This window comes from Gracilinanus agilis, chromosome 1 (assembly GCF_016433145.1).
Source record: "Gracilinanus agilis isolate LMUSP501 chromosome 1, AgileGrace, whole genome shotgun sequence".
Taxonomy (NCBI): domain Eukaryota; kingdom Metazoa; phylum Chordata; class Mammalia; order Didelphimorphia; family Didelphidae; genus Gracilinanus; species Gracilinanus agilis.
The window spans coordinates 148,730,279-148,747,131 of NC_058130.1; the positions used below are offsets into that span (position 1 = coordinate 148,730,279).

The following is a 16,853-nucleotide window of genomic DNA, read 5'->3' on the forward strand; positions in this document are numbered from 1 at the left end:
ACAGGGGTCTAATCACTCAAATATACAAGGAGTTAAATCAATTGTATAAAAAATCAAGCCATTCCCCAATTGATAAATGGGCAAGAGACATGAATAGGCAATTTTCAGGTAAAGAAATCAAAAGTATCAATAAGCACATGAGAAAGTGTTCCAAATCTCTAATAATTAGAGAAATGCAAATCAAAACAACTCTGAGGTATCACCTCACACCTAGCAGATTGGCTAAAATGAAAGAAGGGGAGAGTAATGAATGTTGGAGGGGATGTGGCCAAATTGGGACATTAATGCATTGCTGGTGGAGCTGTGAACTGATCCAGCCATTCTGGCTGGCAATTTGGAATCATGCTCAAAGGGCTATAAAAGAATGCCTGCCCTTTGACCCAGCCATACCATTGTTGGGTTTGTACCCCAAAGAGATCATAGATAAACAGACATGTACAAAAATATTTATAGCTGCGCTTTTTGTGGTGGCAAAAAACTGGAAAATGAGGGTATGTCCTTCAATTGGGGAATGGCTGAACAAACTGTGGTATATGCGGGTGATGGAATACTATTGTGCTAAAAGGAATAATAAACTGGAGGAGTTCCAGGAGGAGTTCCAGGCGAACTGGAGAGACCTCCGGGATCTGATGCAGAGCGAAAGTAGCAGAGCCAGAAGAACTCTGTACACAGAGACTGATATACTGTGGTAAAATTGAATGTAATGGGCTTCTGTACCAGCAGCAATGCAATGACCCAGGACAATTCTGAGGGATTTATGGTAAAGAATGCTACCCACATTCAGAGGAAGGACTGCAGGAGAGGAAACATATAAGAAAAGCAACTGCATGAATGCATGGGTCGGGGCGGACATGATTGAGGGTGTGGACTCGAAACTACCACACCAATGCAACCACCAACAATTGGGAAATTGGTCTTGACCAAGGACACATGACAAAACCAGTGGAAAAGTGCGTCGGCCATGGGTGGGGGGAGTGCGGGGGGTGAAGGGGAAAATAGGAGCATGAAACATGTAATCATGTTAAAAATGATTATTAATAAATGTTAAAAAAAATTGTTATTACCAACTGGGTAGATAGAAGAAGTATAATTAGAGGGAACAGGGACAAACTGTATATGATGAAATGTCAAGATATATGTATATGTATGTGTGTGTGTATATATATATTATCACATATATATTATATATTGTTATATATATAAAACTAGAGTTAAAAGGGAACTCAATATTCTTTTCTCCTACTCCTTCCTAGTCCCACACTCCCACTACTCCATCCCTCACCTTCCCTATTATCAGAGAGGGAAGTTCCTCAGGCTTGTAACCTAGGCATATTCCTCTATGATCTCTGACTCCCATGTCCAATCTGTTGCCAAAGTCTATAAATTTTACCTCTGTAGCATCTCCCAAATAGGCCCACTTCTCTTCTAACACTCTGGTTTAGGGCCTCATGGGCTCATGTCTAGGCAGACTACTGCAACAGCCTGTGGGGGGAGGGGGGGGGTCTGCTTGCTTCAAGTCTCTCTGATCTCCAATTCAATTTCCATTCAGCCACTAAAATGATTTTTCTAAGTTGACAGTCCAACTATATCACCCCTCTACTCAATAAACTCATGTTTTTCTACCTCATCTCCAGGAACAAATACAAAGTGCTGTTTATATAGAGAATTAAAAGCTATTTATAACCTAGCCCCTCCTACATCTCAGTTCTCTTACACCTTACTCTCTACTATGTACTTTTTAATCCAATAACACTGGCTACTTTGCTACTCCATGACCAAGATACTTCATCTCTTAGCTGTAGGCATTTTCTTTAGCTGTCCCCCATGCCTGGAATGCTCTTTCTCTTCATCTCTGCCTATTATTGGTTTCCCAGACTTCCTCTAGGACCCAACTAAAATTTCATCTTTTACAAGCATTCTTTCCCAACTCCTCTTTAATTCCAATGCTTTCCTTCTATGAATTATTTCTATTTATCCTGTATATAGCTTGTTGTACATATTTGTTTGTTTATGGTCTCCATTAGATTGTGAGCTCCTTGAGGGCAAGGACTACCTTTAGACTTCTTTTGTATTCCCACAGCACAGTACCTAGCATAGAGTAGGTACTTAATAAATGTTTTTCAGGACTAATTAGTAGAACCACATCTTAACAACCATCACATTACTAACTAAAAAATGTACAGAAATGATGATCCCACTGGTGCTTATTGTGCATTATTTTTAAGTTCTGATTTCATAGAGAGAAATACAGCCTTCAAGGCTTTCTTCCATCCAACAAGTTACTTCTCATGAATAAATCATATTTGTATAATTTGAGGGATGTAAAGATAAAACAATATAAGATGCCTTATATATAAGATTTTATATAAGATAAAGCTTTATAAAGATACAAAGAAAATAGCCTCATTCATTAACTCTCTGATCTTTAATATCAAGTTAGATATAAACAAAGGAGGCATACTCTTGCTGTTTGCAATGTGTCATAGAAGTAAATTTAGTTCACAATCCTTATAGTAAGATCCTTCATATATTTTCCTTTTGTGGATGACACTGTTTCAATTACAATAAACTCAGAAAACTTTAGAGGCACATAAATGAAAACCATAATCACTCTAAGTAGTTTGGCTAAACAAAACAAAACGTATGAAGAACATCCATTATAAAGACTAACAGATGCAGTTATGTACTACCTATAGATCTTGTCCATCTTGGCTAGACACTTCATATGGACAAAGAGCTCAGTTAGAATTAAGTAAAAGGTGAGAAGGCTTTTTGTTTTACCTTTTGGAAAATGGCAAAATTGCTTTTAATGTGTCTTCTTCCATTAAACAAAGGCTCATCCTTTTAATACTGATATTCTTCTGGTGGAGATTATATGATTGTGATTTATAGAGAAAAGCAACATAAAATATGTCATCAAAGAAATATATGATAAAAAAAATTAGCTGCTTACATGATGAAAACAAGGAATAACCAAAAGACAGCCTGCATACTCTATTTGGTGTCCTCACATGTTAAAAGCAGCACATTGAACTGAAAAAGAGAAAAAGTGGAAGCTATTTGTATAAAGCAGTGATGGGCAAACTTTTTAAAGAAGGGGCCAAAGGAAAGGAAATGTTCATCTGTCAGTCTGTTTCTAAGGCAACTCTTTCGAAGTTTCATTGTATTGTATCCTACTCATTGTATTCATCAGATTAGGAATAATGTCACGGGGATAGAATATTTCAGGGGCCCACAGGCAGTAGTTTGTCCATCACTGGTATAAGCATTAATTCAAGATCTATGCACTAAGAGTAAAGAACTGGAACAAATATAATTAAAAATGTGATCTCTTTTTAAAATCCTGAGAACAAGATAAAATCAGTAGAATTTTATCCAAAGTATTCTCAAGAAAATAAATTATATTTGAAATGGAAAGGACAAAAAGCAATCAATTAATCAATCAATAAACATTTATTAGGAGTCTGACATAATACAACATGACAAAAGAGAGTCCCTGCCCTAGAGATGCTTATAATTAAATGGAGAAGACAAATATGCAAACAAATCCATACAAAACAAGCTATGTACAGGATAAATAGTAAATAATTAATTTAGGAAAGACACTAAATTAAGAGGGGCTGGGGAAGACTTCCTATACAGAAGGTGGGATTTTAGTTGGGAATTAAGGAAGCTAGGAAAAAGAGATTATGTTAATAAGGGAATGAACCAGAAAGAGAGTAGAAATGGGGGAATGAAAACTTTTATAAATATCTATTAAGAAGAAATCACTAGATAGAAAAGAGACTACTTCTAAGGTTAATAATGCTACCTGAAATCTTAAAATTGACTTAAGTATTGAAGTACTTTTAGAATTCTACTTCAGAAGGGTTAGACAAAAGAAAACAATCTGATCTCAACACAGAATGACAAAAATCAGGTAAAGGAACATGAGGAAACTAAAGTCAAAGTGAAGCTAATTTTTATTTAATGAGTAGCGAATGGCAATAGAAGGGGAAAACAATTAGGTAATTGATGAAGTGTGTTCAGTTATATACTGACACACAACTTTTATTTCCAGTTTAGGTTAGAAAACTACTTAAAGAATTAAATGAATGTATGTTTGAATTCTTATTTACAGTAATAAACCTGGAGACTCAACTAGTAGTTTCATGGATTAACATTTAGATCAAGGCAGAAGGCTTTAATTAAATGACTGGCCTTAATAAGAGTTATAAACAAAATTCCAGTTAGTTTGCTCATTTTTGTTTTATTATTTAAAAATGAGATTAGCATAGCTATTACTTTAATTAATTTACCTAGAGCAGTGATTCCCAAAGTGGGCGCGACCGCCCCCTGGTGGGTGCTGCAGCAATCCAGGGAGACGGTGATGGCCACAGGTGCATTTATCTTTCCTATTAATTGCTATTAAAATTTAAAAAAATTAATTTCCAGGGGGCTAAGTAATATTTTTTTTTGGAAAGGGGTCACTAGGCCAAAAAAGTTTGGGAACCACTGACCTAGAGCTTCTAGTCACAAAATACATGAATAACCAAACTCATCAATTTTCTTCTAAAACTCATTCCTATTTTCTGTCACTATACCTCTAGTCATATGAGTTTGAACACCTGGGGACATATTTAATTTTCTTTGTTGTTTCCCAGTTAGTAGGAATCAATGTTTTTGTAGGTATTTGCTTCTTTAAAAAAAAAAAAAAAAGATTGTTATAATATTATAATGGGGAACAAGGTTGGTGGCTCAGAGGACTGAGAGTCAGTCCCAGAGACAAGAGGTCCCAGGTTCAAATCTGGCCTCAGACACTTCCTAGCTGTGTAACCTGTGCAAATCACTTAACCCCCCATTGCCTAGCCCTTACTGCTCTTCTGCCTTAGAACCAATATATAGTATTAATTCTAAGATGGAAGTTAAGGGTTTAAAAAAAAAAAGAAATGACATCTGGGGAGAGGGAAAGGGATACAGAAGGAAATTTAAGTGAAGTGAAATCAAAAGATAACATTTATTTTTTAATAAAGAAATATTGAATATGATAAATACGAAGAAGCAGAGAAGACAAATGAATTGCTACAGAGTGAAACAAGCAGAACTAGGAAAACAATATATATATATATATATATATAGTGGCAATAGCAATAGAACTAAAATAACAAGTTGATAAAAATGAATGCTTTGTAATCATGCTTAAGCTTGGCTCTAAATAAGAATCATAGTCAAAAGACTCTCGCAAGAGTCAATTAATACCAAAAGCAGAAGACTATGAGAGTGTAATATTGCATAAAATCAGGCTTTTCATTTAACTGATTGGTTTTGTTGGATTTCTCCTAATCATCTCACTTTTACTCCATATTATAGAAGATGTATCTCTGGAAAAGAAATGAGTGAAGAATACCCAGAGAAATGTGAGTGATGTAAAAATAAAAGAGCTATAAAATTCATTTTAAAAAACTACATGCTTCACATTTCTATTCATAAGATCATCTGTTTGACAGCTATTAAAACCTTTTCCAGCATTAGAAGAAATAAGTACATACACATAAGTTATACTAAGAGGTTTTTATAAGTTTAAAAATTGTGAAATATCATTTTACAAAAAACAAACATTAAAACACTGAAGAGAAACTCTTCATCAAATAGAGAGGCTGATGAAAAAACTTGGAAAACAACAATGTTAATTATGCCAATCATTTTCAACTAAAAGGACAAAAAAGCACATAGTAAATAAAAAAAGTTGCAAAAAAATCGACTAATTTTAGGCTGAAAATAAAGAGAGATGAAGCAATAATTGAGATATAATTTTTCCAACAAGTAGTAATATCATTTTTAAAAGATTTTAAGTTAAAAAACCTATGAGACATGGGGAAGAAAAAGAACTACAAAAATCTATGAAGAAATGAAAATAGGTAAATCAAAAGATTTTGTGTGATTAAGAGATCAGTCAAAAGTAGATAACAATTCACTTATATCTGAAAGATTGGTTACAAAATCCAGTAAAGAACTGAAACACATTGGATACACAGGAATATCCCACATGATGTCCTTAATTGGTAACAGGAATACATATTTACAGGGAAAGCTATTTTCTCTAGAAAAATAGGTTACAATTGACCACTGGATGAACTATGTTACAATGCAGTTCCATACTCATAGTTGGGTTTGGTTATAATGTATTAGCAACAATATCATAAAATACTGAAGTAACTTTCTACAAGGTCTGCCTATAGTTTGAATATAAGGATACAACAAAGAGGTATACAAGAGGAAGAAAGCCTCAAGAGAAAAAATTGTAAACTTTGAAGATGGATTCGTTTAAAACTAGATTGGCTAAAAGAAGCAGTATAGAATTCACTATAAGGAACAGTGATGGGTAGCATACCTTTTTGGGTCTCTGCCTATTTCTATGCTACATAATTTGATAATCCCTAACTGCCATTAAAGAATCCTTTTAAAAATCATTCTGGAACTAAACAAAGCTATTATTTCTGTATTTTAAGTGTATACAGTAAGTCTTAATTGTCATCAAAATTATATTAATTGCCATTACATTAAAATATTTCAGTATACAAAGTACACAAAAATATTTCCACACCAAAAAAACAAAATCATAGTATAATACATGTTTCATACACATAATTCTGAAAGACCCGGGGTTATTTATGCCACAATTAAAATCAGAAAAAAAAAGTTCATAGCCTTAATTCTGCTGTAGCACTAACTACCTCTGCTCTCTGTACATGCATATTTATATATGGTCTGTCTGAACTGACAACCTGCTAGAATGTGTATGGCCATAAAAATAAACATATCAACATTTTTAAAGTGCTCTTAGGCATAAGGTAAAAGTGAATTACTATTTTTTCCATATCTCTTTAAAAAAAAAAAAAAGAAACCCAAAACTACTCTTATAGCTTCCATTACTTTTCATTATAAAGTCCAGAGCAAATGCATAAATTCACCTCACCAAACAGAATCATCTAATTTAAAGCTGAAAAGGAACTTTAAGAATATCTAATTTAGTTCCCTAACATTCACATCGAGAAACAGAGGCCTAAAGAGGTAAACTGCTCAAGACCAATAGCAGAGCCAGGATCTGAACCAAGGTCTTTTCACACCAAGTTCCAAATTCTTTTCCATTATAACATATTCTCCCACCAACATAGGTCTTAAGATAAAGGTTATTTTGCTTCACATATTTAATTATAAGTCAGTTATTTAGAACACAGAACATATTTTCCATAGATAAAATATTTTTAGTGGTGGCTTGTCTGTAGAGTATTTATAACCCATCATACTAAATAAAATACTGTACATGTAAAACATAAAACAAATTTTAAAACTTATGAAAGTTTTAATTAAATAACATAAAATTAAAATTGAATGATATATTTATCTTGCAGAAAATGAGGGCATTTAGGCTGGAAGTGATCAGGCTTTGGTAGAAATTTGATTATTTTCAAATATTTGAATAGTCTAACATTTATGTAAAAGAAAAAACCTATTTATTCTGTATTCTCCCAAAGGGCAGAAGCAAAACCAATTTGTCCAAGTTTTAAGGTTAGGGTTTCGTGGCAGATCTGACTTATTACAAGGAAAAACTTTCCAAGAAGAGTTGAACAACAAGGCACCACACTTACTTGAATAAATAGGCTCCCCAACATCAGGAGTGTTCAAGCAGAAGTTATATGACCATCTAATAGAAATGTAATAGAAGGGAGGTTTAACTAGTAAGATTTTTAAAGTATCCCTATCCACTATAATATTCTATGAATGAATGAATGAATGAATGAATAAAAAAGCCAAAGAATGAAGAAATTAAGAATTAGATAAGTCCAACCTTCCTGAGCCTTTCTAAAAAGCAAACCTTCAGAAAAAATTTTAGCTTCATATTTTGCTAGTAGTGCTTTTGAAGTTTTGAAATGGGATAAGTTCTTATTATAAGACTGAATTTAAACCACGTGAAAAAGCCATGCTAATAAAAGTAACCCAAACATGTAGCAAACTTTCCTTTTATGTGCTTGCTAGAAAAGTCATTTTTAAAATGGTAATAATGGAAATGGTTAAAAAAAATTAAACTTATTTATATTAGATACTTCCTCAAAAAGCATAATTTTCCAATGAGATATTATACATGAAACCATTTAAATTCAGATTGGACTCTGACTCACAGAAATTTAGAACTGGAATGGACCATAGAGCATTATCAAGTCCTGCACTGTTATTTTACAAAGACACTTAACCAAAATGATTGGGTCACCAAAGACCATATGTAAGTAGAAACCAGCTTCTAAATCATTTCTAAAGAATCTTATAATAATGAAAATATGGCAATTTTTCTAAACGTGTTTAAAAGTAAAAAAATATAGCTAGCATTTATGTAGAGCTTTAAGTATTGCAATGCATTTTACATTTTATTTCATTTACAACTAGATCAACCTAGGATTTTTAAAACCAAAGTGAAAAAATTACAGGGGTGGGGGATGAAATTTTACACTAATTTACAAATGATTCTACCACTCAGAGAAGAGATTAAATATAAAACAATAGTTTTAAGTGTGTAACTTTTATCTTTAAATTAGTTTTTATAATAGCTTAAGTACTTAAGGTAATGAAATACATAGAGAATTAACTAGAATCTTAAAATGTCAGTATTATCTCTTCTAACTGGCACCTGGCCATACTATTCAAAAGGTAATTTTAGAAATAAAAACAAATCCTCTATACACAGCATTTTCCATATGCCACATTTCACAAAATGGAAACTACTAAGAGAAAAATCACCTGTAAAACTTGATATTCTAGAAACTGCAAGGAACTCCAAAAACACAGGGTTTTATATTATACTTGCATTGCTTCATTTAGAAACCAAAATCAACATTGGCAAACGTGATAATTAAAATAATCCTTATATTCTACCACTAGCATTATTCAGCAAATAGTATAACATTAGAAACTTAAGAAGTTAAAAATTCTTTACTAGGGCAGCTGGGTGGCTCAGTGGATTAAGAGCCAGGTCTAGAGATGGGAGGTTCTAGATTCAAATCTGGCCTCAGCTTGCCAAGCCCTTACCACTCTTCTGCCTTAGAACCAATACACAGTATTAATTCTAAGATGAAAGGTAAGGGTTTAAAAAATAAATCAATAAAAATAAAATTCTCTGAAAACTATATATTAATTAAAAATTTTTCTTTGCTAAATGAGGCTTCAAAGTTAAGTTTCTTCTTAACTTGTGTAACAGTTTCCTTGCAGAAGAAAATAAGCATAAAATTACACAGTCTGACCAGATCAGATTAAAAGAAACACAGTCCTTCCAGAAATCAGAAATAGGGAAAGGAAGGAATATGTAAAACATATATCCAAGATTCCTCTGCTCCATGATTTATCAATGTTCTACTTCTCCACCTAGGAGAGTATCCTTACCATCCCAAGGCAGAAGAGGATGAAAAGCAGTAACCATGGTAAATCTGTACAGCTTCGATCCTCCAGAGGTTTCCACTCTCGTTTAGAGCTCTAGATTAAAAATACAAAATAGAGATGAATTAGTTAAAACTAGAAATGTACAAGCCCATAAAAATCAGACCATCTTCTCTATTCTACTTTCAGAACTCTAATAAATCCATTGTTAAGTAAGCATTTATTAAGTGTCTATAGGCACTGAACATACAAATAAAAAAGCAAAATGGGAGTTCCAGCCCTTATGGAACTTAAATTCTATTGAGAGACACTATATTCATTGTAGGATATTTATGAATGAAATAAATGTTAAAAGGAAAATATGGATAATGGAAGTGGAGTGAAGAGAAGATTTATACTGGGGGAATCAGAAAAAACTTGTTGAAGGAAGTGACCCTTGAGTTGAACCTGGAAAAGAACTAAAAGTTTTCAAAGAAAGGAAGGAGAACATTCCAGGCACTGGTGACATTCTGCCCAAGGTCTTTGAAACAAAATAACGAAATTAGAGATTTAGAGTTAGAAGAGATTCTCTTTCTTAGAGATCAGACTAACTTCTTCCTAGATCACCTCTCCTCTTCAGCTCTATGTCATACTGTTCTTTCACAGCTGTCTTCCTACCCATCTGATCACTCTTCTTCATCCATGATTTACACTGTGGATATACCTCTAAGCTCTGTCTTAGCCCTATATTCTTCCACTTGGTGATCCTACCAACTTCTCTCGCTTCATTTATCATCGCTATGCAAAGGACTTCTATATCTAAGAAAACCAGCCATAATCCTAAACTCCAGCAGTTTCACATTGCCTGATTCCTATGAGACATTTCAAACTGTCAAGTTCATAGCATCTCAAACTCCACATGACTAAAAGTAAACTAATTTTCCTCACCAAACCTACCCTTCTTCTGAATTTATCAATTACAAGCCTAGGCTCCAACATCGTTATAATCATCCTGGTTTGTTTAAGCATCATTAGTTAGCACTGTATTATCATCCTTAATTCCTAACTCTCTCATCCCAAATATCTAATCAGTTGTTATTTCCTAATATTTCTTCATATTTCTTTCTTACTTATATATCCCCCATTTTCTCCAATTATATTAAGTCTCTACCTTAGTTTTACTTCTCATTATCTCTCCTGGACTACTGCAATAGCCTCTTAATTAATCTTCCTTAATAAGGTCCCCACTCCAATCTATCCTCAACTCAGCTGACAAAATGATTTTCCTAAAGTATAGATCTAATCCTACTCAATAAACTCTAGTGATTCCCTGTTACCTCAAATAGAAATCCCTATATCTGGCATTTAAAGTTCTTTACAGTCTGGTCTCTTCCTACTTTTCCCATTTTCTTACATATTATTCCTCTCCATGCACTTTCCAGTCAAAACATATGAGCCTATTTGGTCTTCTTCATAATGTTCCATTTACTGTCTCCATGGCTTTGAACTGGCTGTCAACCTTGTCTGGAATGTAATACTTTCACCTTTGCCTCCTAGAATCCCTTTCTCTTTAAAACTCAGAGCAAGACCTAGTTTTTGCAGAAGACTTTTCCTGATACGCTCACCCCACTCTGATACCAGTGCCATCCCTCTGAGATTACTTTCCATTTATACATTAGGTATCATGAATGTACAACATTATTTGTAGTATGTTGTTTATCCAATTAAAATGTGAGCTCCAGGAAAACAAGGACTGTGTTTGAGCCTTTCTTTTGTATCACCAGAGCTTAGTACAATGCCTGAAATATAATAAGCTCTATAAATGTTTGTTGGCTAACAATAACTTAAAGAGCAAAACCTCTGGGTAAAAGTTTTGCAAGGCTGGAAAGATCTGGGAATGTATAACTACAACAGGAAAGGACTCAGTAAATAAAAAGAGGTTAAAAATTAGTGGACAGAGCCAAGACAGTAAAGGCAGAAATAGGTCTGAGCTCTCTCAAATTCTTTCCAACAACTTTAAAATAATGCCTCAAAATGAATTCTGAAGTGGCGGAACAAGCAAACAAAAAGGTGAAGTAATTTTCCCGCCCACGGTAACTAAGACTGCTGACAGAAAAGGAATGTCACAATGGCTTAAGAGTTGAGCATAGTCTAGCAGCAAGCCTTGGGAGTTCCTAAATCAGCAGTGTTATATTGAAACTAAATATATATATATATATATATATATATGTATAATATCAGATATATATACATATATATTAGCTATATCAGTTATATTTCAGCTAAAGCTGTTATTGATAAGCTAAAGCTGTTATATTAAACCTATTTTGTAGACGGTTGTTAGGGGGTTAAACTATTATGCAGCTGGTTGATAAAATGTCAGAAGCAGTTTAGTACAACCCTTATTTATTTGGAGGAAAGGTCTGGAGAGGAAACAGGAGATAGGAAATAGGAGTTATATCTATTGATCTTATGTCTAAAATTCTAAAGCTATACCAAAATATCTAAATAAACCCCCCAAGATCTAACTGCTTTCTTTTCAGCTTCTTCTTGCCTGTCAAACAGGCCTCCTTAAACTATTCTAACTAAACTAAGATTAAATTATATCTAACTATACCTATGCTAAACAATGAACTTTAAATTGATCATGAACTTCTTACAGTAATATATAAATCAAACTGTCAAATATAACTGTCAGAATCTCTTGGCAGAGAGACTCTGATGCAGGCCCTGTTCCCAAGTCAGAGAGGGTGGACAGAGCTCCTCTGACAGCTCCTTCCCACTTCAGGAGAAAAGCTCTCCAGAATCAGACTTTAACTCTACTTTATAAGTGTATCTCCAACTCTCAAAAGGAACTCTCTCAAAAGTCACTAACTGATCTTCTTTGTCTGAGAGAATGACCCAGCAACTCTGCTCCTAAGGAAGTCAGAGCAATATGGAGCCCAGAACCAAATGAATTCTCCCTTTTATGATAGGCCTCTTAAAGTGACAGAGGGAAAGAGCTATCTGCTTTGCTTCTTAAAGGCAATTGCATGATATTACTAAAACTTCCTTTAACAAAAAACTTCTGCTCTTAATGTGACAGAATAAACCTAATAAAACTCCTTATCACAGCAGTAGTGGCTTCTAGAGCACTCTGACCACAGACCTTAAGGAAGTCAGAAGGAAACTACAAGGGACCCTTTGCTGGCACTTGAGCAGACCTCTCTTGCATTGCCCATATGTAGCTCCCAGTTGCAGTCCCAGGGCAAAGAAGAAATATAGCAGGAGTAGAGATACTGGTCACATTTCAAGGGTAGAAAAGAATTCTTATGGTTGCTCATAGATTGGAGCACAGACTAGGAGAGCAGCAACAATAGTTCTTAAAGCATACCACCTTGGAAGAACTGAAAACTTATAGACTCCTAGAACTGAAACGTGGTAATTTAAAGCTTGGGTCAGTGACCCCTGCAATTCAGGAGAGGAGCCTGACTTTAACATAAAATTAAAAAGTCAAAAAATAAGCTGAAGAAATAACTAAATAACTAAAAAAGAACCTAACTACACAAAGTTACTATGATAGGGAAGAGCAAAACACAAACTCAGAATACAACAATATCAAAACAGCTATATCTAAAACATCAAAGAAAAATGTGAATTGGTCTCAGCCCCCAAGAGAATTCCTAGAAAAGCTCTAAAAGGATTTTAAAAATCAAATAAGAAAGGTAAATGAAAAATTAGGAAAAGAAATTAGTGACACAAGAAAATCATTTTTAAAGCCAACAGATTTTTTTTGTGCTTTTTACCATAATGGTAAAAAGCACAAAAATCCACTAAAGAAAAAAATGTCTTAAGAAGCAAAATTGGCCAAATGATAAAAAGATGCACATGAATGCTTTAAATCGGGACTTCTGGGTTAAGATGGCAACAGAGTAGAAGCAGCTTGCTTAACCTCTCCTAACCCACACATATAGGACTCCTCAAGAAGACATAAAAACAAATCCAGATGAAAGAAGAGGCCCCACAACAGGGCTCAGCATTGAAGGTACATGGAATCAGGGCATTTCCAAGCTATAAAGGGATGAAACAGCTCTCACTAAAACACGAGCTGAGCAACCCCCTCCCCCCCACACCACCTACAATGCCAAAGCCAGCGCAAAAGAGTTAGACCAAGTTTGGGGCACCCATTAAGTCATTGGCAGCTACCTGGGGTCACCAGGGCCTGTTCCTGAGAGCAGCAAGACTTAAGATCCCAAGAGGCTAAAGAACACGCGGACTTTGAACACAGACCCTGAGCGCAGGTGTGGTCAGAGCTGCAGATGCGGATCCTAAGCGCAGGCTTGGACCTTGAACGGGGACCCAGTGCAAAGGGGTGTACGATTGTGGAAGCAGAGCCCTGAGACTGTTAAAGGAGCTTTGGGCAGAGGAACAAGCAAGGGGACCACCAGGAGGCTTGACCCTGAGAACAACTAGACCTGAGACCTCAGGAGCCCAAAGAGCGCAGACAGACCCTGGGCATGAGGATAAAGCTGAGAGGGTACTGGGATAACAATGGCAAGCCAGAGACAAGAACCCCAGAAGAGAAAGATCAAGAAGAAATCCTTAACACTTGACAAGTTTTACACAGAAAAAATCCAGACAACAGAGCAAACAGCAGAGAATAAACAAGTAATCATATCCAAACCTTCCCCAAAAAATTAAAACTGGTCACAAGCTACTGAAGAGTTCAAATATGAGATTATGAGAAAGATGGTAGAGGAATGGCAACAAAATAACAGCTTAAAAGGCAGAATTTCGCAATTAGAAAGTGAGGCTCAGAAATCAAATGAATTAATAAGCAAATTGAAGACCAGAAAAAACCAGCTAGAAGCCTTGAAAAACCAAACAGACCAGATTCAAAAGGAAAACCAGGGGGGCAGCTGGGTAGCTCAGTGGAGTGAGAGTCGGGCCTAGAGACAGGAGATCCTAGGTTCAAACTCGGCCTCAGCCACTTCCCAGCTGTGTGACCCTGGGCAAGTCACTTGACCCCCATTGCCCACCCTTACCAGTCTTCCACCTATGAGACAATACACCAAAGTACAGGAGTAAAAAAAAAAAAAAAAGGAAAACCAAAAGATTAGACCAGTCTCTAAAGGCTAGAATTGGGCAATTAGAAAAAGATGCCCCCAAATCAAAAGAATTAATAAGCAAATTGGAGACCAAAATCAAACAGCTGAAAAACAGGTCAGACCAAACTGAAAAGGAAAATCAAAAGCATATAGCAGAAAAACAGTCTCTAAAGACAAGAACTGGGCAAGTAGAAGCCAATGATCTCTCAAGACAACAAGAACAAATAAAGCAAAGTCAAAAGACTGATAAAATAGAAGGAAACATGAAATATCTCACTGAGAAATTGACAGATCAAGAAAACAGGTCTAGAAGAGATAATCTGAGAATCATTGGTCTTCCTGAAAAAGCAGAAATTAATAGAAATTTGGACTCCATACTAAAGGAATTATTCAGCAAAATTGCCCTAAAGTTCTACAACAAGAGGGCAATATAGACATTGAAAAGATCCATAGATCACCCTCTACACTTAACCCTGAAAAGACAACCTCCAGGAATATAATAGCCAAATTTAAGAGTTTCCAAGTAAAAGAAAAAATTTTACAAGAAGCCAGAAAGAGACAATTCAGATATCAAGGAGCCCCAATCAGGATCGCACAGGATCTGGCAGCCTCCACACTACAAGACTGCAAGCCTTGGAATATGATATTCAGAAAGGCAAGAGAACTGGGTCTACAACCAAGGATCACCTACACATAAAAACTGACTATATACTTCTAAGGGAAAGTATGGGCATTCAACAAGATAGAAGATTTCCAAGTATTTGCACAGAAAAGAGCAGGACTAAATGGAAAGTTCGATATCCAACCACAAAAACCAAGAGAAACATGAAAAGGTAAATAAGAAACAGAGGGGAAAGAAAGAAAACTCTTATTTTTAAATTTGTCTCTTTAAGGGCTTCAATAAAATCTAATTATCTGTAATCCTATGTGGAGAAATGCTATGTATAATTCTCTGTAGTGAACTCTATTCACTATTATAGTATCCACTATTATAGTAATTAGAAGAATTACTCACAAGGAGAGGTTGGAGTACTAAATGGTCTAAGATGATAAGGGGGTGGGTGGGAAAGAGGGGGGTGAATAGTAGAGGACACAAAGAGAAACTTGAATGAATAAGAAAAATAGGATATTCTATTTCACACAAAGAGGGCATGGGAAGGGAAAGGGACGAATACTACTATAAGAAAGAGAGGAAGAGAGCATTAAGAGGTAATATTTAAACCTTACTCTCAGTGTAATTAACCCTGAGAGGGAAGAGTAGCGTTATCCATTGGGATATAAAACTCTATCTAACCCTACTGAGAAAGTCAGAAGGGATAAACCAAGGGGAACAGAGGAGTGGGGAGGTCAAAAAAGGTAGGGAAGGAGAAGGGAGAGGGAATTCATTAGGTCTTAAAAATAAAAAGAGGAGAACAACAAGGGAGGGGGTAGAAAGGGTAATAAATCAAGGGAGGGGACAAGGGTTACTGGTTTAAAACAAATCACTGGTTTAAAAGGAAATAGCCTAAGAAGAAGGGGTAGAACTAAGAGAGGATAACAACATGTTGGGAAATACACAACTGATAATTATAAATCTGAATGTGAATGGGATGATTGAGTATACTAAATTAAAAAGCTTTTGTACAAACAAAAACAATGCAACCAAAATCAGAAGGGAAACAACAAACTGGGGAAAAAATCTTTATAACAAAAAACTCTGACAGGGGTCTAATTACTCAAATATATAAGGAGTTAAATCAACTGTATAAAAAAATCAAGCCATTCCCCAATTGATAAATGGGCAAGGGACATGAATAGGCAATTTTCAGATAAAGAAATCAAAACTATCAATAAGTACATGAGAAAGTGCTCTAAATCTCTAATAATTAGAGAAATGCAAATCAAAACAATGCTGAGGTATCACCTCACACCTAGCAGATTGGCTAAAATGAGTGTAGGGGAGAGTAATGAATGTTGGAGGGGATGTAGCCAAATTGGGACATTAATGCATTGCTGGTGGAGTTGTGAACTGACCCAACCATTCTGGATGGCAATTTGCAACTACGCTCAAAGGACTATATAAGATTGCCTGCCCTTTGATCCAGCCATACCATTGTTGGGTCTGTACCCCAAAGAGATCATAGATAAACAGACTTGTATGAAAATATAGCCGTGATTTTTGTGGTGGCAAAAAAATGGAAAACAAGGATATGCCCTTCTATTGGGGAATGGCTGAACAAACTGTGGTATATGCTGGTGATGGAATACTATTGAGCTAAAAGGAATAATAAACTGGAAAAATTCCATGTGAACTGGAAAGACCTCCAGGAATCAATGCAGAGTGAAACAGAGCCAAAAGAACATTGTACATAGAGATGGATACACTGTGGTAAAATAGAATAT

The 16,853-nt window shown here is 35.2% G+C and overlaps 1 protein-coding gene across 1 annotated transcript in view; it reads right to left on the reverse strand.

Moving 5' to 3' along the window:
* Positions 1-16,853, reverse strand: part of SLC44A1 (solute carrier family 44 member 1) — a 226,144-nt gene that overhangs the window by 165,984 nt on the left and 43,307 nt on the right. The window contains exon 2 of the mRNA XM_044658236.1: positions 9,412-9,501. Within this exon, the coding sequence (XP_044514171.1) occupies positions 9,412-9,501 (90 nt within the window). The remainder of the gene's footprint in view (positions 1-9,411; positions 9,502-16,853) is intronic.